General features: G+C 40.6%; 1 protein-coding gene across 1 annotated transcript in view; it reads left to right on the forward strand.

Annotated features, from left to right (window-relative positions):
* The window catches only part of LOC120441124 (neural-cadherin-like), a 370,842-nt gene that overhangs the window by 260,393 nt on the left and 89,827 nt on the right, over nucleotides 1–20,622 (forward strand). The window contains exon 30 of the mRNA XM_039614938.1: nucleotides 12,212–12,426. Coding sequence (XP_039470872.1) covers nucleotides 12,212–12,426 — 215 coding nt within the window. The remainder of the gene's footprint in view (nucleotides 1–12,211; nucleotides 12,427–20,622) is intronic.

The following is a 20,622-nucleotide window of genomic DNA, read 5'->3' on the forward strand; positions in this document are numbered from 1 at the left end:
TCACTGAATTTGCTCATTAAGAGCGCGCTGTTCCTCACTGGTGGGTTGCAACAGTAGGTGATGCTGAATTAAAATGAATTTGCACATAGTATTTTTATTCATGCTAAAGGGAAATCTTGAACCTTGTAATAGCTTGTAACAGCTGTTAGAACTAACATACATCTGGTGGAGGAATTTTAATTTTGAGTGGGTATGTGTTGGCAGGGTTGCCAGCAGCAGCTACAGTACGAGGCAAAGAGACTTACACCCAGCATGCTTGAGACCTTTCATTTCCTTGCCCTTGATTTCTCATCTACTGCATCGTCCATGCGTTTGAATCAAATCTGTAAAATTTTGTTATTTTTGTTATGTTTACATCATTGTTGTGGGTCTTTCTACATTTAGTTGTCTCTGTAACTGAATAGCATGCTTCATTGGGCCGAGATGAGGTGACTGGCTTGGTCATCGAAGAATATCCCTTTTCTTTGCCTTGAGAAACTCTTGGGTTGCTTTTGCAGTTTGCTTTGACTCATTATACGTTTGCAAATCCTCTGATCAGTTTGGCAGCTTTTGGCCCAATCTGAGCAGAGACTACAGCCCAGTACACTTCAGAAATTATCCAGCTACTATCAGCAGTTACAACATCAGTAAAAACTAGTGACATAGTTCACTGGCAGCCATGTTTGACAGATGATGTGGTATGTTTAGGATCATGAGCATTTTCTCTTCTGCTCCAAGCTTTTCTTATTCCATCATTCTTGCACAACTTCATCTTAGTTTCTTCTTAACAAAGGTTTTTCTGGTCTAATCTGCCTTCCTTCTTGACTGTAAAGAGTGGTTTGCACCTTTTTGTGAACCCTCTGTATTTCCATTCGTGAAGACGTGTCTTAAATTCTAGACTTTGACAATGATATGCTTATGTCTTCAAGCGTGTAATTAACTTGGCTAGAAGTTGTAGAGAGTTTTCCCGAACAAAGGAAAACAAAGGAAAGAATTTTGCGATCGTCCACTTTTCTTCTTCTGTAGTCCTCCAGACCTAAGATGTTGCTGAGCTGGTCAGTGCATTCCTTCTTTTTAAGAATGTAATAGATTTTATTTTGACACTCCTAAAGTTCTTACTCTCTCTTTGAGAGGTTTAATTTGTTTTTTCAGCCTAATGACAGCCTCGTTCTTTTGCATTGACCTCTCTTTGGGCCTCATATTGACAGTTCTGGTGAACAGTTGCCAAATGCAAGTTCAACATTTAACATCAACTCGAGATCTTTTGTCATCTTAATTTGTTGTGGATTAACAAGAGAACCAACCTCACTTAGCCATAAATGTCCTTGTCAGTCAATTGTGGGGGCCGAGTATAAAAATGTCTGTTTCCTTAACAGTTGAAAACTTGTGTTGAATTCCTTGAATTTAAGTTGAAAGTCTGCACTTCAGTCACATCTTGATTATCAACTGTAGAGCTCGACAGAGGCAAAGTTATTAAAATTTTCACAGTATTTATGGACCTATAGGCTAAAAGATATTTAATGCAGAATAGCTGCAATGGCATACGATGCTTCCTTCCAACCAGAACCGATTCAGATCTCACTTTGACCCGGGTAGATCTTGTCTGTCAAAACTATAATATTAGTATTTTTCCTAAACAGGCTTAATGATTATGTTGTATATGCAGAGTTGCTGTTGTTTTTGACTGCTCCCTAATTGATGGGGCGTCATGCTGTTACCTGGGTACTACACCACAGAGCTTAAGTGGAGCAACGAACAATGATGTGTCAAGGTTTCTTATTAATTAAGCAAACTCTGTGAACTAGTTCAGGCTGGCATCTCTGCCAAACACACTAATATTCCTCACTCTCTTCATGTCATATGTCAGGCACACCCCTCCCACCTTGCGTCGCTGCCTGCTGTTTCAATCCCTCCACTACCCCAACATCCACTCGTACCTTCCAGAGGGGATATTTACTCATCATTCCCCCAATTTATATGGACTATATTTGCAGTGAGTGATGAGCTCAGAGCTTTGACAGCAAACTCACACTGCATACTTCTGCTATAATAATTAGTTATCTACAACACGAGTTGTCTGATGTGCCACCCAATTTGCTATCAGTGATTCTTTGGCAGAAAAATAATTTCTACCAACATTTCACTTTTACATTGCAAAGCACGATTAAGGCATATTAGCCTGTCAAAACCTTCTTTGATAGCTCTGCCATGTGATCAGGTACAACACCACCGTTTTTCTAAAAGTTTTGCTCTCTCCTTATCCTTGGTTTCAGCTAGCAGCTACCAGCCTGCTTTCAGCAATCACACTGTATTGAACTGCTCATTTTCTCTAAATATTCATACGCTTCCCACACACTTTCTAAATATCCTGCTATATTCTTGGGTTTAAAGAATTTGAGTGAAAAGGACTTGGGACAGCAGGAGACAGTTTGACAATTTCGACTACACAAAATAACCTTATTAGCACCAAAAGGCTCCAACATGACGCTCTAGTCTGTATGTGTCTGTCTTGCTTGCGGCAACAGTTCAACACTTGAATGACTGCTGCATTCATCCTTTCATACAAATGTCAGCGCCCAGCTATACAGAATCTAATTTTGCATATGGGCACTCACAGCAACAGCAAAATGGAAATCATCCAGACTTGAGCACGAGTAGCAATTGGGGTGAGACAGGAAATGATGTGAAAATGGAGCAATGGTTTTCTGTTTTGACGTGTTGACAGGGAAGCCACTGTCATGGGATGACACCACAATGTCAAGCAGATGTACAAGGGATAAGGTGATGGGAGATTGCTTGAAATTCCATCTGTCTGGGTGAGATAAATCTTCCACACCTTCTGTTCCATAACTGTTAAGATGGGTCAGAATCAGAGGACAAATTTCCCCATGAGGAATATTAAAATTTACCTCAAATGAAACCCTGGGTGAATGCGTGGACATCTTAAGAATTAAGAGTTCATTAAACCGCCTTTCTCTTATCAGAATTTCCAGGACTTCCTGAAGATTTTATAATATGACCATTTAATCTAAAGCCCGAGTATGTGACAATAACAAACAACTAACCCACTGACTATACTTGAGCAACACCTGAGCCAGTTTTTCAAATATAAAATCACTTTCTCAAATTTAGCATAAACCACACTTTTAGAGGTTTAGCTATGTGGCCTTTCCCCAAGCCACAAGAAAAAAATATTTTCAGAGTATTTTTGTGGAGCACCAGCTCCTGTGTGCTCCTGCATTGCTTGCCATTATAAATAGAAACAAACCTTTCACAACCTCCTGCTAGATGAAAGATCTTGCATGTTAGCTGTCACATGCTGCCAGTTCTTGTTTCGAATCCCCAGCAAACAAGTGAACTGAAGGAGAGTGTCTTCATTAGCATAAATCACTCTGTAAACAAGGCCAAAAGCAGGGTGAGAACATTTCAACAAATCCTTTTAACTACAAACACCGATGACGAAATAAGCTCTTTGGTGCTTCTGTGGTAGAAGAAACATGATGACCCTGTTTAAACTTTGCGTAATTCAGCCTGATGCCATGCGTAGCCTCAGACTCTGCTCTTTAATGGTGGAAGTGAAGGGCTATGTGCAACCAATTAAATACAACACCAGTGTGTGCCTAAGCTTTTATCACTGTCCCTACTGTACCTCCGTGCAGACTTTGAGTTTTATGATGAAATTAGCAGTCAGTTCGCGCACACATTTTTGCTTCTTTAAGACTAGAGCAGAAATGTTCTACATTGTTGACCTCTGTAATGGTTAGATGTGAACAAAATAAGTCAAATCTAATTGTCTATCAAGGGTTAAAAATGATGTCAGCAGTAGACTGACATCACACATGCTTGTTGTGTTACCATATGTCACAAGCAAAAGTGCAGCACATCAGAAAGGCTAATGAATGTTGCACTTCGGTGTGTTTTTTATGCACTATGCTGGAGTGATAATTAGGAGCAGGAATTTCCAGCAAAAATACTATAAATTTTTAATTCATTGTAGCTATTTTTTGATCCACGCCAATGGGAAACACCACCAACTGCAAAGCAGTACAGACACACGCTCCTGGAGGACCAGTGAAGAGCAGCAACATCTCGAATGGCACCTATTGGGTGCAAGGAATGGCCTGGCTCTGTGGCCAACGAGCCTATTTTATCCTTCCTGGGAGTTGGACAGGTCAGTGCGCTCCCATTTTCATATCTGACCACACTTTCAAGATAACCGTGGACGCCATGTCAACAACAAGGGAAAAAACGAAGCACCCCAGACCTCAAGCAGCATGATTCCATATGGGGTTCCGATGTCCCAGAGGAATTTAAACTTTGGACTGAAAGACAAAAGGTTGCTCACGCACTCTTCCCATGGGTGGGGGTAGGAAAACACGCTTTAAGAATAGAGACTCTAAACTACCGTTTTGGACTTTTTCTGAATGCTTCATGTAAAATCAACGTAGAACAGGATCAAGAAATTGATGCTCTGCGCATTGCAGTAATGCAACACAGGGTAGCATTGGACATGATTCTCGCCGAGAAAGGAGGACTTTAACAACATATGTTGCACATACATTCCAGATAATGTGTGCACCCCCCCCCCCGCTCCTTTGACCAGCAGTTCCCCGTGTATGATCTAGGGTGGATTCCAGGTTGGGTGAGATTAATAATCATGGCAGCAAGTAGCAGGTGTATGCCTGCATCTTCTCCCAGTTTGGTGAGTTCAGAAACTCTCCAGGAGAGTTTGATCAGATGGCCAGACCACCTCAGCTGACTCTGTTTGATGGGAATGAGCAGTAGCTCTTCTCCAGGCTACTCACCCAATTGACTGGAAATTCAAACCTTTTCCTTCTGCCTCACCTCTCTGCTCACATTAGCTCACATGCATTACTGCTACGCTCTTCCTATCACTAGTCAACAAGATCCCAGGGACTCTTAAACTTTTTCGCTTGGGTCTGCAGCTCTTACCCAACTTAACGGGAGCAGCCACAGTTTTCCAGTAACCTCAGAGGTGAAAACTCTCATTCTGACTGTTTCACATTTGGCCACAGATTTCCCTGTTGTATGCTCAAGATCATGTTTTGATGAGGCAAAGTGGAATCACACCAATGAATATTACAAAACGAATACTTTGGTGCTGGTTTTAGTCTTATGTAAAGAGCTTAATTCTAACATCTGACAGTGCTATAGAAAAAAAAATATAATGATCAGCAAAATAGATTACAGATGTTGCATTCAGGGTAGAACATCCATCTTGCACACTGATGACATAGATATCTGCATGTATTTGACCTTTGGACATCACATAAAACAAAACCATAGCAGCTGCTGTTACACATGTTCTCTGCTTTAGAAAAACACAACACAAATATTCAAGTACAGCCATACGAACACACACAAATCTATGTGCTCTGAACATATGTGACAGCAGACGAGCATAAAGCCTCATCACACACGTGTCCTCTCAGCTTTCTTGCTGTGATTTGTGGAAGCTAATTTTACCCTTCAGCTTCATTTAATTAGAAGCAGTGAGTGAAAAGGGCAGGATTTGAGTCTGGCTGGCTCGAGCCAGCATGTAATGTGGCTCACCGCTGGACCCGAGCAGGATGCCTGGCTGGATCCCCGTTAGGCGTAATCCCTGGATTACTCACATGCACACAGACACGCACACGCGCTTACACAATTATTAGCTATTCCTCTCACTCCTAGTGTTAATCTAATCCACAAATAATGCTGCAACCATTCGCATATGAAGACACCTGTATATTTACTGCTCAAACAAATAGTTTTGTCTTGTGGGTCAGAAATAATAAAATTAAGGTTTTAATCAGGTTCATTAAGAAACAAAACATTTTCCGATATTATTGTTTTAATGCCTGGCTGCATGTATCCAATCTTTGGCCAGGTCCAAACCAAAGCAACACTGAACACTGACCTTTTGTTCGTACTGTTATCAAACAGCAAGAAACTTCCTGGTTCAATAGCAGTTGGATATATTTTCTTTCATGCATCACTTTTGTAATATTCCAATGAGTTTCCAATCCTTTAATATAGAAACAAATTATCAATGTTGCAGAATTGCATAGATGCAATCATTAGGCATTCACTGTAATCTTTCAAAATCTCTGAAACTCAAGAGAACCTGTCTGGGAGGGTATACTGTAGGTTACTTGTGTAACCCCGGTTCTCAGAGTAGTACAAGTGAGATGTCATGCTCTGTTTATTCCATTTAGCTCATCACCAGTCCTGATCAACAGGCAGAACCCCCACTCTTAGGTAGTTACTATGTTACTATGAAGTCATTATTCAAGATAAGCACCTCTTCTCACTTTGCCCAGCAAGATTGAGTCAGTTTGATTAGTCAGACATCTCACTCGTGCTAGTCTGAGAACCGGGATTATGCAAGTAACCTAGCATTTTCATTCCTTGCATTGTTTCAGTGTCTTACTAAGAGATATGGAAATGAGAACAAAGAGACAAACAGGTCACAGCTTCTGCAAACTTAATCTTCAGATGAAGTAAAAGGAGGTGTGGAGAATGTTGTCAAGATATTAGGCATGCATGAACCATCTTAGGTGCAGAGACTGGCCTGGGCTTCAGTGACACCACAGCCTGCATAAGTGCATAAATATCACTGACATGTAGTATGCCACAGGTGATTTAGCACACATTGAAAAATAATTATTTGAAGCTTTAGCCATATGAGAGTCTGTCATTGTCATGGTGTATAAGACAAATAATAAGGTAAAGCATAAAAGGTTCAGCTTCAGATTGCAATCACAATAAAAGTGTTTAAATTATTACCCACAGATCTGGGTTTACATTACATTATTTACATCAGCTGTAGATGCCAAGAAGTTCACAGCTTCTTTAGAGAGCCTATAAACATGATTTCAGTCATGTTTGAAAGCTGAACAACAACAACAAATCTTTAATTTTCACCTGATTTGCAGTCACATAAAACTCCACCATATTTAACATTTCATATCACATCTTCTTGCATTTTTAATTTTTTTTTTATTTTTTTGGGCTCCCCTTCACACATATACTGTCAGAAAAAACACTTTTCCTCAAACTATCTCTTATTATTTCTTATTCTCTTCAGATAATAACCTTTGACATACTGACATGCAGTAAAATTAAGAGTTATACACGACAATTCCAGCAGTCACGAGGGGTCACTGAAAGGTTCAAGAACAGTTTTGTATTCCACAAGCTGTGAACTGTCTGAATACATATGGGATTCAGGAAACACCCTCCACAAGCATCATCAATACACCAAATGAGAAAATATCTAATGTTGTTTGTTCCTCCAGTAATGTTCCACACGTCGATTTTCCTCCTGTGTACATTTGTGTTGAAGTGTAGCAGCACTGACTGCTTGATGAGCTGTGTATACCTTTTTGTAGTTGTGCTTCGTTAGGCTTGTGCTTTCCCACTCTGGACATATTATGGACTTATAGAACTTTAAGTTGAGTAAACGTGCTTTACATCCAAACCTGGATACATAAGTTATGTTCTATATATAAATATACTATAAAGAAGTATAAACAGCACATTTCCTGGTATTTTGGAGACTTTTAGACTTGGAAAAGGGTACTCTTTACTGTAACTGTGATGCACATGTAGACTTTCTATTTGGTGTAACAGCAACGTTAGCACATGTTGTACTAACATTTAGTGGATCTGTCATAAGGCTGAGGGGAGTGAGCAAGAACTGCTCCATAACTTGGTGATCAAGACTTAAAACTGAGTGCGTGATTAAATGCTGCCTCTAAAGTAACATGTTCTGCATCTGTTTTATGAAAACTGAATGCAAGCCAAAGTGGAAATGCAGGAATTGGTTCTTTGTGAAGTATCAGCCAAATAGATGACAGGGAGAGAACAAGGCAAAGCAGCAGAAGCTGCCAACCCAGAGATGCAGATGATTGTCGCATTTTCAATCACGTTAGAGTACCTGAGCTCTGTAACATCTGATGTGTGATTCTGCTGGTTCAGAAGTGGGGAGCAGACAAGACAGTGGATGTCAGGAAATGAAGATAGAAAGGAGAAGAGAATAGAAAGGAAAAAGGGATTTGGGAAAGGCTGGGGAAATGAGACAGAGTTGGATAAAGGTGAAGAGAATTAGGGGAAAATGGAAACACATGAGAGAGGGAACAGTGGTAAAGGAAAGGAGACTAGGGGATCAAAAATGGGAAAGGAAGTGCAGGGTAGCAAGGAGAGAAAAGAGGAAATGATAAAAGAACACGATAATGAAAATGGGAGCAAGGATAGAAAAGAAGAAAAGTGAAGGGGGAAGAAATAACACATGCAGATAAGATAAGAGTTAATAAAAGATAGAATGGCTGTAGGATAGTTTTCTGCTCTTGGGGCTTTGAGATATGACCCCAACACATACACACACACACGCGCACACACACACACACACACACACACACACACACACACACACACACACACAAACAGATTACAGTCCAAGATTGAAGGAAGAACATGCAGATAATCGAGGCACTGGGATTAATAATGAGATCTGGGTAGTGAGGGGGTTGAGTGGAGGAGTGGGATTACGGCTCCCGGCCCAGCGTTAACAAACGCAATTCCCAGCAGACAACGAATGAGCAAAACAAAGCTGCCTTAAGAGGATTGGAGAGCTTCGCAATTGTGTCTAAAACTATGGCTCGGATTGTCTTGTGCTCAGAGAATTAGCGTGGCATCACTAAAATGAAAATGCAGGCATGAATGTTTTCCTGGTACCTCCAGTCTTACACACCAACAAAACTTTTGAGTATGAATGACTTTTTAAAGCCTAACGGAAAAAAAACAAACAAATAAGCAACAAATAAATATAAAGGTATAAAAACACAGGTAGCTTCTTCCTTCCCTTATTTACCTTTCTTACCAATGTTTCTTACCAGTGAAGTGTTGCAGAATCCTTATTGGTCCATGGAGTAAACAGTTCTTCCACAGATCATAACGCCATAGGGCGTTAGTGCAACCTGCTGTTATAAGCAGTAACCTCAGGGGCTGAAAAACCAAACAAATGTGCCAAAAACTGCATTTCCTCTGATGGCATTTTGAAGCTGGCTCTATAAGTAGAGAAGTCTCCTTAGACTGCCGTGTAAAAGTGGCCAACGTTACAGCAGAAATGAAAATGTTTTCTGCTCGGCACTAAAAATAAAATAATGTTTGGCTTCTGAAGTTTACGCTGCCTTGATTGACAGGTGTCCTGTTACGGGGAGGAGGAGCTGGTTGCTCTCTGATTGGCCTCGTATCCACTAAAAAGAGTCATAAGACGTGACTTCTGGACTGGGTTTGTGGAGCATTTTATAAACCACTTCCGTTGTATAATTGTACCGTTTCGAATTTTCCACCCTAGCATTTCATGATAATGTAGAACTTCACCCCCTCATCACCTAATTCCAAATTCCTTTTACCCTGGAAGTTGGATGATTTATCAGTGAGTGATGGCAAACCAGAGTTTACCACATTCCAGTTGTAAAAGTCAGAAAAATAGGTTTTGTTTTCTTGTTCAGACTCAAACCTGTACAGACGGGTTTGAAGGTAGCATTTTCAAATAAAAATGTCAAACTGTGTTTTTCAGTAAGTGTACAGAATGTTCTCTTGATAAATCATACAAAGCTACTCTAGTGATAAATATGGAGGTAGAAAGCAATCGGACCCCATTAAAATGGCAAAATTGGGCGTTTGCTTTGGTGAAGACGTGCACTTTTAGAGTGGAGAAAGCCATTGCATTGCTTTAATGTGGCATTTAATGTTCGATAGCTATAATTGTAAGGGAGATACATTCAGGCTTCATACTTGGACTATAATAAAATGCCTATGTATTTGCACTTATAAACAGTGCTGCAGCATAGTCACAGATAGAGCATGATTTTTGTTCAGTGTATTTAACAAGTCACAAAAACGCTACATTTGTAGTACATCTTACAACTTCTGTTGTAAGTTTTTGCGTGCTGCTGGTACGCGATTGCCCCGACTTTCCAAGTGGGGGAGTTTAGCTGAAAGATTTTGACTGTGAACTCAGAATTTCTGACTTCCAGCTCAAAATACAGCACAACATTGATATTGTAATTTGGTTTGGTTTGATCAAAATGCATATAGAACCCATGGTCATACCCATCTTTTCTATAGCATGTGACTTTAAAGTGGAAGTTGAAGTGTTTTTGTGAAGAGTAGATGTGTGCTAGTGCTGTCACCTTTAGGTGGATCAGAGCTTGTCACCTGATTAGAAATCAAGCTTGTGTTTGGACTCAGACTTGCACAGATGTGTTTGAACAGCTGGCATTTCCAATTAAGAATGGCAAATTGTGTTTTTAGTAGGTTTGCATTCTGTTTTCAAAATCTTTCTCAAGATGAATCATACAAAGCTATTATAGTGATAAATATAGTGGAAAGCATAATCAGTCTCCTTTAACATTACAAAATTGGGCACTAGCTTCGGTGAAGACATGTTCTGTCAGAGTGCCCTTTGAGTTGAAAAAGCAATTACATCACCTTAAAAAGGCATTTAATGTTTCATAACTATAATAGCTCTGATTCTGCGGTTGCAGTGAATTCAAGCATCCTTTTCTCAAACTGTGAACAAAACCAGGGCCCGGATGAATAAAACTCTGTATACAACTGAAACTGTTTACCCACAAAGGCTCAAATGTGCGTGCACCTTCTTTTTGCATTTGCATTTCACACAAGCATACACGTGTGCAGGAAAAGGTGTATGAATAGCATTTGTGCATCTGGCTCTTGGTGATTCATGGAGATTTCTTGTACTTTAAGGTTGGCCAATGTTCAAGTCAGGCAAGTCAGCACTGCCCGTCTTGTGGCAGAGTGTAACATCTTGTTGTATATTACATTAGCATTCGTCTAAAGTGTTTGTTTGCCTGCTTGTGTTCCTGCATCTGAAGGCAGTGAAGTGACACATGCCTCCTGTATTTGTACAGGTGTCATTTATTGTATGTGGGCTGCATGATTTCTGAGTCTGCATTTGTTTGTTTGCGTGCACATGCATTCACGTGTCCTCTTTCGATTCTGGACAAGAGCAGAGGCAGAAAAATGAGCAAGAGAATGAAGGAACATTTGGATGAGAAATGAGCTGTCTGCGGAACACTAAGGAGATGTGTGAATGCAAACACATAATGGTGGAAATACACATCCTGTGTGGGCTTGTAGGATCCACCAGGCTCAGACTCAGAATATCTTGAGAGGCAGTTGAAGTGTGAATAACATAAACCAATGAAAAACTCACTTATTAGGAGGAAGAGAATTCCCCTGGAGAAAGGCATTGTTGTTCTGTTTGTGTGTGTGTCTGTGTGCGCAAATTTGGAAGGGAAGCTGGGTGTACAATTTTTATATTTCTTAATTGCTGGCAACATGTGGATTGAAAGAAGGGAATTTTTATTTTGCTGAAAAAAAAATCCATGACTTTCCCGTGAGATTCATTTCCAGCTACTAAACACGAAAAGATGAAAGCTTTAAAAAAAACCTTACAATCAGATAAATAAGAGAAACTGATTCAGGAATGTGTCGAGTTTAGATGGTAAAATGCACACTCTGAAAAGGCGAGGGAAACAGATGGCTGCAATAATATACCCCTGTTGTTGTTTGGGTGTATTTATTTTTTACATTTCACTGGTGATTACAGAGAGTAATCACCAGTCCACAGAGTTGGACATGTTTTTATGTCATAGAGGAAAGATTCCTGATTACTTCTTACTCATTTTATGTATTTATAAGATTGGTCATGTAGACAAAGAGGATGCAATATAAAAAGATTGAAGAAACCTTGCATTTGTAATTTACAGGCTAAAGTGCTGCCAGAGAGACAAGGTGAGAGGTGAAATTTTGACAGGAAGCAGTGGTGCAAATGAGTACTTGAATATGTGGAAACACAGAGAGAGGAGTTTCCTAGTGATGTTGTGATTCTCCCTGTGGTTTTGCCACTAATGAGAACATCTGCATCAGTGGAACATACGAAATGAGAGAGCGAGATAGCCGAAGGGGAGCTTAGTCTGAGAGGGGAAAACAACTAGACTTGGAGACACGGAGAGCAGACGTGGAGCAAAAATACTTGAAAGAGCTAAATATGGTAAAAGGTTCAAAAAGGGGTTGAGAAAGATCGGGGTAGAGTTTTAACTGAATTTTCACAAAGCGGTGAAAAAATCGGAGCCATCTCTTTATTGCATTCACTAACTCGTGTCATTTTGTCTCTTGATTTCCTCTTTGTCCCAAGGTGCCAATGCCCAGCTCAGTTCGAGGGGCCTGAATGCCAGCAGAACAAGCACAGTTTCCATGGCAACGGCTATGCCTGGTTTCCTCCCATGATGCCCTGTTTCGAGAGCCATGTGTCGCTGGAGTTCATCACGGACGTGGCTGATGGCCTGCTGTTGTACAGCGGCCCCTTAGCGCAGCTGCAAGCCTGGGACCACGAGGACTTCATGGCTATAGGTAGGAAATGTGTTTATTTCCTGGGTCTGTATTTTTATTACTGGGATCCAGTAAAGGAAAAATACTGATGCCTGAGATGACTATATTAGGGATCTCATTCGCTGACATCATACATAGCTAAGAGTAGAAAAAACTGCTGGGAACTCACTAAGAGTAGCTGAAACCTGGAAGGATTATTCGTACAAGTGCTGGCCTCATTATTTGACCATATATAACATGAATATCTACCATTGTATTAGTATGTATACATCACAAACAATATAGAAAAACCTGTTTGATAATATGTCCTACCACATTCTGAGATGAGGAAGAGATTACTTTTGCCTTTTAGCATTACTTTATCATTTCTGGAGCAGCAGATAAATCCTGCAGATTGAGCTTCAGAACAAAGAGCGACTGTTTATTCTTCCGCATTCTCCCCGTCTTTATGAACTGCGGTATTAAAAGTGCATAAATCATATATACTTCTCACCTTTTAGCATTATTTCAGACTCCCAAGGTTGCATTTCAACAATTCTTAAAATAATGATGGCACTTTCAGCTTTGCAGTAATAAAAACTGTTTTGCTTAAGGGGGGCTTAAAAGTTAAGGTAATAGACATTTTTAGATGAGGTGAATAATGGAGGGATTTAGTGTGGGAGGATTAAGAAGAGGAGGTATCATTTTTGTGTAGCTTTACTCTAAACAAACAAAACAGAATCCAGACTATGACTGTGAAACCCAAACGGAGGTGCTTTTTCCCCAGGTGGTACGTCTGCGGTTGCCAGTGGTACGTGAGAAATGTGAACTAATTAAAAAGAAATAGAAATAGAAACACCTAAGTGCATTTATTTATTTATTTTATTTTTCCTTATGTAAATAATTGATATACTATCCTAAGAACAAAATACCTCTTGGGTAAACGGCATGGCGCGGGAAAAAACTAGAGACAAGCATCAGCATGTTCTCGTCTAGATGCTGAGTTGAGTTGAATATTTCAACATGTGTGGTTGAATTTTACTGTTCATCAAGGCAAGTTGTATATGCACTCATCATTAGGTATGGCAGGAATGCTCAGTGCAAGTAAACAAGCGTCTCCAATTTCTGGTTTAATTCCCTGTGTATTAACTTGCAGTGCACTCAGGATTAGACAGTGACAGTCATGCATACACAATCCTGCTGTTCACTGTGGTGATGTATAGCGTGAATATTGGTAAGAAACTTTTGAAAATAGGTGTGAATTGAGCTTTATCAAGGTTTCATCTGTAGCTCTTAAGGGAAAATTGTGTCCCTTTGTTTAGTTGCAGTGGCAATATTCTTAAACTTTATTCAACAAGATTTATTGTCTTCAGAGGGCGGTAGGCAGGGATTATAGACAGATGGAAACAAAGAACAAATATCTTGTACATGTTGGTATATTTAGTGTTTTAATCTGAGAGACTAACACCTCCTTGTCTCTCTTGCTACTCCTTTCGCCTCGTATTGCTCCTCTCTCTTGGGAGAGATGCTGCTGTTCCATCACTGCCAAAGTAATATGTGTGGGAGGTGAAGTCCGCCTGGAGAGCCGGATGAGTTGTGTGTCTGTGTATTTGTGTGTGTGTGTGTTGGTGTGTATTTGATGAGCAGGTTTGCAGTGTAAATCCTGAATTATTTCTTTAGCCTTTGTTGGTGTCAGAGGATCTGTGTGCATTTGAAAACCAGCCAGTTTGTGCTATTGGGTCCTAAAGACTTGGGATTAGTTAGTTGAGTTGTTAGTGGAGTCGGTGCACAGTGTGTAATTAGAGTCAGGCTGTACATATTTAGAGCTCTAATTAACTTGGGTCAAGGTTGACCTACTGCATGTAACAAATCCATGGGCAAGATTAGACTGTGCTGAAGCTTAATATTCCTGCATCGATGTATGTACCAAACTGCGTTATGATAAAGAGCGTTCTTTACGGGGGGTTATTTACAGTATTTGTATATGCGAGCTAGATATATGATCATTCTGACTGTAATCTCCATGCTGGATTTTGAATTGATACTACTAATAATGTTAGTGTTACCATTAAAAATATTAATCCAAGTTCAATATAATGCAGGTCTCACCTTCATGAGTTTGGGCATCATTTCTTTTGGTTTTTGTATGAAATAAATTGCTGATACTGTTGGTGTATTTGGGTGGGGGGTTAGTGGACTAGTTTCTGGAGCTTTTAGCTTGGTAATTAAATTTAATGTGCAACAAGGTGTTGCCACCCGTCTTTATGGTGAGAGTTGTACTCAGACACTGATGGACATTTTAACTGTGTATAACTGGCGAGTGTAGAGTAGCAGAGGTCTTGTGTCTGGCAGATTTCTGAGGGTGTTTTCACACATATAGTACGTTTACTCTGGTCCGATTCAGTTGAGGAGTAGCTCAGCTCGTAGGACTCGTAGCTTTTTGCTATGCTTTGTTTTATTTTCCAAGTGGACCATAATGCTTCATAAACCACGTCAGAATGCTGCATTCGCTCACTGGCTCCATGTGTCTGGGGCAGGAGCAACAAAAGTAAATACAGGAAGAGCGTGCTGTGTTCTGCACTATTGGAGAACACAGAATTTATCTTAGTCGCGAGCTCGTACACACCTTTGCACATCTATAGGACCTTACCGCACTGAGAATACAAAGCATATATGGCTAAGGGACATTTTTTAGCTCAACCTTTAATGTACACCAGGTTGATGTGTGGACCAGAGTTGGATCACGTTCACACCATAAACGCACCGCGCTGGAGTTCGTCCAAAGGGTGTGGTTGTTTTTGTCCGTACCCGACTGCAGTTATTGTGTTCACACCTGCACAAATGAACCACACCAAGTGGGAAAACAAACCTAAGTTCGATTTAAACGCACTAAACTCTGCAGGTGTGAAAACACCCTGAGCTATTCGACAGCTAGACAGCCAGGAGGTAATGGAACCGAGGAATATGTTGTCAAAGCTAGTTGTTGGACTGGCCTTGGTCATTTTCAAATTTTTAACATACCACCCAACCACAGTTCATGTAGTATGTACCTGTACCTGTCGCCTCATATTATGTAGAGAGCTTGCAGCAAATTCTCCTTGGCAGCTTCATTATTTGCTCTGAGAACAGACTTCTCCATCTGCAAACTTTCCATTTAGAATCATGCACCATGTAAGGGAAATGTAACATTGCAGAAGTCAAGATAATATTTTGAGGGCTACAATAAGGTTCTGCAACCACAATACAGGATCCTTCAACCACCACTAAGTTAAACCACTGTTGATGCACATATCCAAACAGATTTGTACTGTCATTCATCAAATTTCCCAAACAGAGTGAAAGTCATTAAAGCTTTTCAAGTCTGGCCCGTATTTCTGAAGGAGGTAGCTTTGTTCGTCTACTCGTAGCTTGCTTAATTCAGTTGTGGTTGCTCTGCACAGCTGAACCAAGTAATGGGTGATGTTTTTCTAGTTTAAAGCAAAGGTTCTCAAAACCTTTGACAGTTTTCTACCAAACTTTGTCTTCCACAATGTCTGACACTTTCTACTGCAGATCAGACATTCACTCTTTTACACAACTGCTGGAGACCTCCTGTTAAGGTAAGGAGGGTGAATACTGGCACTATACATTGATTGATAGCAACTGATGATTGGCATTCAGTGAGCTGTTTACATTTCAAATGTGATGCCCAGTGATGGCTAATATAAGCCACTGTATTTATATACACATCCTTTCCAACCTGTCCTCAAACTCTGACCCCAATTTTTTTATCAATCACTTACAATAAACCAACATCCAGGTTTAATATTAATGAAACAATCCTCAAAAGAAGAGGAACAACAATCTGTTCTGTGTTTTCCGTCTAAAAATCCCATTCAGCTCCATGTTTTTGCAGCACTGGCTCTGTGGCCCACCAGTGGAACCCCCTTATCACTTTGAAAACCTGTTTGAAACAGTCCTTGATGTTTATATCAGCACATTTATTCTAAAAAGGGGCCTTCAATTAACATTTAACATTTTGTCTTTCAGACAAGTTTGGGAGTTTACAGCCATTTTCAGATAGTAGTGGATGATTTTCCAGATAAACACAATTTATCCTTTTAGCTTTTGCAAAATAAACATTCATAAAACGACCACTTCCCAAACTATTATCGATAATACTTAATAATCCACCCACACCGAAAGCACAAAGAACACATTTACCAGCTGCAGTCGGGGGAAAAACCTCAATAAAATCTGATATGAGGATCATTGAATTGGCAATGCATGATTTTTAATAAAAAGGATCACCATATATATTAATAGCCAGCCTTTCATACACAAACTGTGTACAGATGTTTTTTCTTTAATGAACGTCAGCTTCATATCAGACAGAAATGAGGGAAGAAAATGAGAATAGTGTGCAAATACATGTCTATATACCATGAAAATTATTATTTCAATCACCTTCACTGTCCATGTGTAAATTAACTGCAAAAGTAAAAGAAGTGCATAATAAAGCTTGCATTGAAATATAATAAACAATGAGCAGCAACGAGCACATTAACATAAAGCGCAAAGCTGATGGGAAGAAAGGGACAAAAAGCACCGTTTTTTACTTTAAGCATTTTAAAGTGACACAAACTCGCTGACTGCACTATGAACCTTATTTCTCGAAACAAAAAAAACTTGTTTTGTTCAAATATAATTGAAAGAACAGAGCTTCGAGCATCCGCTTCTCCCACTGATGCTCAAAGCGCCAAACTGGATTGATGCTTAATTACGAGAGGAATCAGACAAAATGGGATGATTCACTCCCAAATCGGACGCGCTGTGAACTGAATGCAGAAGGTCTCATTCTGACATGAATCCATTATGAGTTCAAGAGCTGCTCAGAAAATTACATCGTAAGGTTGGAGGGGTTCACGCCAACTAATGCAGGACTGAAAATGTAGTTTGAAAAGAGAATTACAATAATAAGAAAAGAACTGGAAGAAAGAGGGGAAATGTGCATTTGAAGGATCAAAGAGAAGACAATATGAAATGTCAGGTGGATTCAAAGGAGAGTGCTACATAGCCTCGTTTTTTTCTACTCATGACTTTCTATTGCGCTAATATACAGCCAGGATTTTCATTTTGAATGTATTGCTTTTGTATGTGTGAGACAGGCTTGTTATTAAGCCTTGTTAGGGCTGCTGTCCATCGCGGTTGATCAAATTTGCCAGTGCTTCACAGAGACACACACACAAACTTCCACTTCAGCTTTTTATTGAGATGCTGGTTTGCTGTTCCAAAGCCACCCACTCATCCGCCCTTTATCCTGCCGGAGGGCAGCTGTAGCAAGCCAGCCCTGCTGTGTAGGCCAGAGAAGGTGTAAGGCACTCACACACATAAATGCACACTGGGAACATCGCCGTGTACTACATCCAATCTTTGGCCACTCAGGGAGAAGAGATTACATGGTTATAACACATAGTTGGTGGAGTTAGTGTGTGTACGTGTGCAGGGCTGAATAATACCCATACCTAAGCTGACCTCTTCTGTTCTAGCTAAGACCAGAACATTGGATGTTCCATTAAATCCATTTACCTTTGCTGGCATGTGAGCTTTAAATGTACATAAAGGCATTTTAAGCTTAGGACGACCATGTTGGTTAGCAGCTCAGGGTCAGTTTGTTCTACGCTAAGCTCCGGTTACACGTTTTCATGCGTGGAGCTCATCCAGATTTCCAGCACAAAGAGCAGCAGTCAGAGAACAATATTTAGTTTTGCTGAACAATGCTTTACAGATACTGTATTCAAGAATAACCTTTTCAAGTAATTAGTCAAGAGGTGCTTCTCGTGCCACGAACAAACACCAGCTGTGCGGCGCTGCTTTTGCGTGAAAACAATTTCTGGTTATTTTAGGGCCTGCTTCGGGGATGCTAGTTAATCAGTTATTTAGATTGCAGTGCATGTTAGAGTGTGCTGTAAAAACAACATAACGAGATGCAAACATAAAGCCGGTCCCTACGGTAAACTTTATTTGCAGACTGTTGAGTTGAACTGCTGAGCTGAATTTAATTTCTAAAATTAAAACCATACCATTAGCAAATAACAGCACAGGGCAGACACAGAAGACTTGCATCAGTATATCAAACACATAAATGGTTGTCACTTTGTATCTATCTATCCATCCACTTCTGGTTCATGGGGTGTTGGAGCCTATCCCAGCTTTCGTAGGGTGAGAGGCAGGTGCACCCTGTCACATAGAGACAGGCAACCACTCACCCTCACATTCACACCTATCTCCAGCTAAGTTAACCCCATGTATGTTTTTTGGACTGTGGAGGAAGCTTGGGTGCCCGGAGAGAACCCACACATACGCAGGGTTGTTACTCAAACTCTACAAAAAATGCCTCAAGCTGGATTCGAACCCAGGACCTTCTCACTGTGATGTGATACAACGTGCCGCTTTCTCCATGAAAGCCTGACTGGGAAGCTGAAAAAACAAAACAGAAATCTATGTCCCAGCTGTGAAAGAAAAAAAAAAGATTTGGGTGAGCGAAAATTGATATGAATCATTTTCTGTGTGTATTTATAGGCTGGCCTCCTATTATTTCCATTTGACATTACAGATTTGACAAGTGTGGCACTGTCCTCGCTGCCCCTCCACCTGTCTGACTGACATTTACTTTGACATTGTCTCTACCGCTTGTCACCGCTTCACAGCGTGACCCTGCGGTTATCCAATCTCTAATATACTTATTTACCTCAAAACACCTCTGTTACACACGGCTACAATAGTTGTGTCAAAGGCAGATTATGTGCCCTATTTTAATCAAGCACAACAAGTGCAAAGCAGTAGGTTCTCGGCACGACTGTGTGAGCATCTCTGAGCACACCTGCTATTTTGGTTCCCGTATGTGCAGCAGCTCAAAGCTTGTAGTGCTGAAAGAGTTGTGCCAATCACAGTGATGCATGGCAGCAACAGCTCAACAAATAAAGAAACAGCCTTTCCAGGAAATCACATTTTGAAATGTGCTTATTTGCTTTCTTGTATAAGGACTGGAAGCTACCCTGGCTCTCTCCAGAGAGAGACTGAACTATTTCTCGGTGGGTTCACCGAGTGAGTCTTTGGAGTCGCCGCTAGATTGACAGGCAAGCGAGAGGAACCAGGAAATCACTGCGCCTGCCAAGATATTGTCCTACGCAAAACCCCAAGAAAACTACAATTACAGTCAACGACATTACAGGTGACACGAGTGGTATCAATTATGTGGCTCAAAACACAAAAAGAGTATTTTCCGAAATGTCAAACCATTCGTTTAACGACCCACGTTGCGTTTCTATACGTTACTTGAAAGTCCATAAAATTTAATGTAATGTACCTTCGAGTCTGGCAGCTTGACAGTTTTATTAGCGCTGCACATATAGCGGCTCTCTTAGCATCACGATCCGGCGTGATCAGCAGTGCCGCAGTTTGACCTCGGCTGTTATTAGGAGATTGTTTGTTGCGGTAATGATTTGTGCCCAGTGAGATCAACAGTAAATGACAAACATGACTGCAAGCGTCAGACCTGCTCTGAGGTGCTCAGACAAACACACGAGACTGCTCTCCCACTCACAGACACACAAAGTGTTCCAGCCAGGGGGCAGCGCTTGTCCAATCGATAGACAAATTAACAACACAAATTAAATGTGTGTAATTACAATGCCCTTGCGGAATGAGCAAAGTTGGCCAGCAGGGAGTCAGATAAGGCTTGCCGAGAGTTTGTGTTTATTTCAACTTTTCTCTTGAACCAAGAGGAGCGTATTGTCTCGACTTAATATAGATGTGTATTTGTTCATATTGTGCTGCTATCCCAAAGGAGGTCTGAGTGATGAATTAAAGCCATAAATACAAAAGAAAATGGATTGAGCGAACAGCAGCACACATAAATACACAGATTCGCTTTGGCATTACCTTCAATTTCCACAGAGCTGCTATGTAGCAGCTCCCCCCAGCCTAGCTCTACTGTGGCTTTCAAATGGGAACTGCTGCTGGATGTGGAGATCCAATATGCGTCGGCTGTGGGGCTGGCTAGCTAGCTGACAGATCGTTTATACAAGAAGTTCTGTGCTATATTCTTGCTGTTTCGCCTGCTGATTTGTACACAGACTGACTTCTGTGGGAACTTGTGTACATGCGACTGCGTTTGTGTGTTTGTGTGTGTGCACGCCTTTTAGGAGGGGGGTATGTGTGTAGCGGTGTGATTTGTAATGCTGTTTATGCAGTCCA

The sequence above is a fragment of the Oreochromis aureus genome, linkage group 1 (genome assembly GCF_013358895.1).
Source record: "Oreochromis aureus strain Israel breed Guangdong linkage group 1, ZZ_aureus, whole genome shotgun sequence".
Lineage (NCBI taxonomy): Eukaryota > Metazoa > Chordata > Actinopteri > Cichliformes > Cichlidae > Oreochromis > Oreochromis aureus.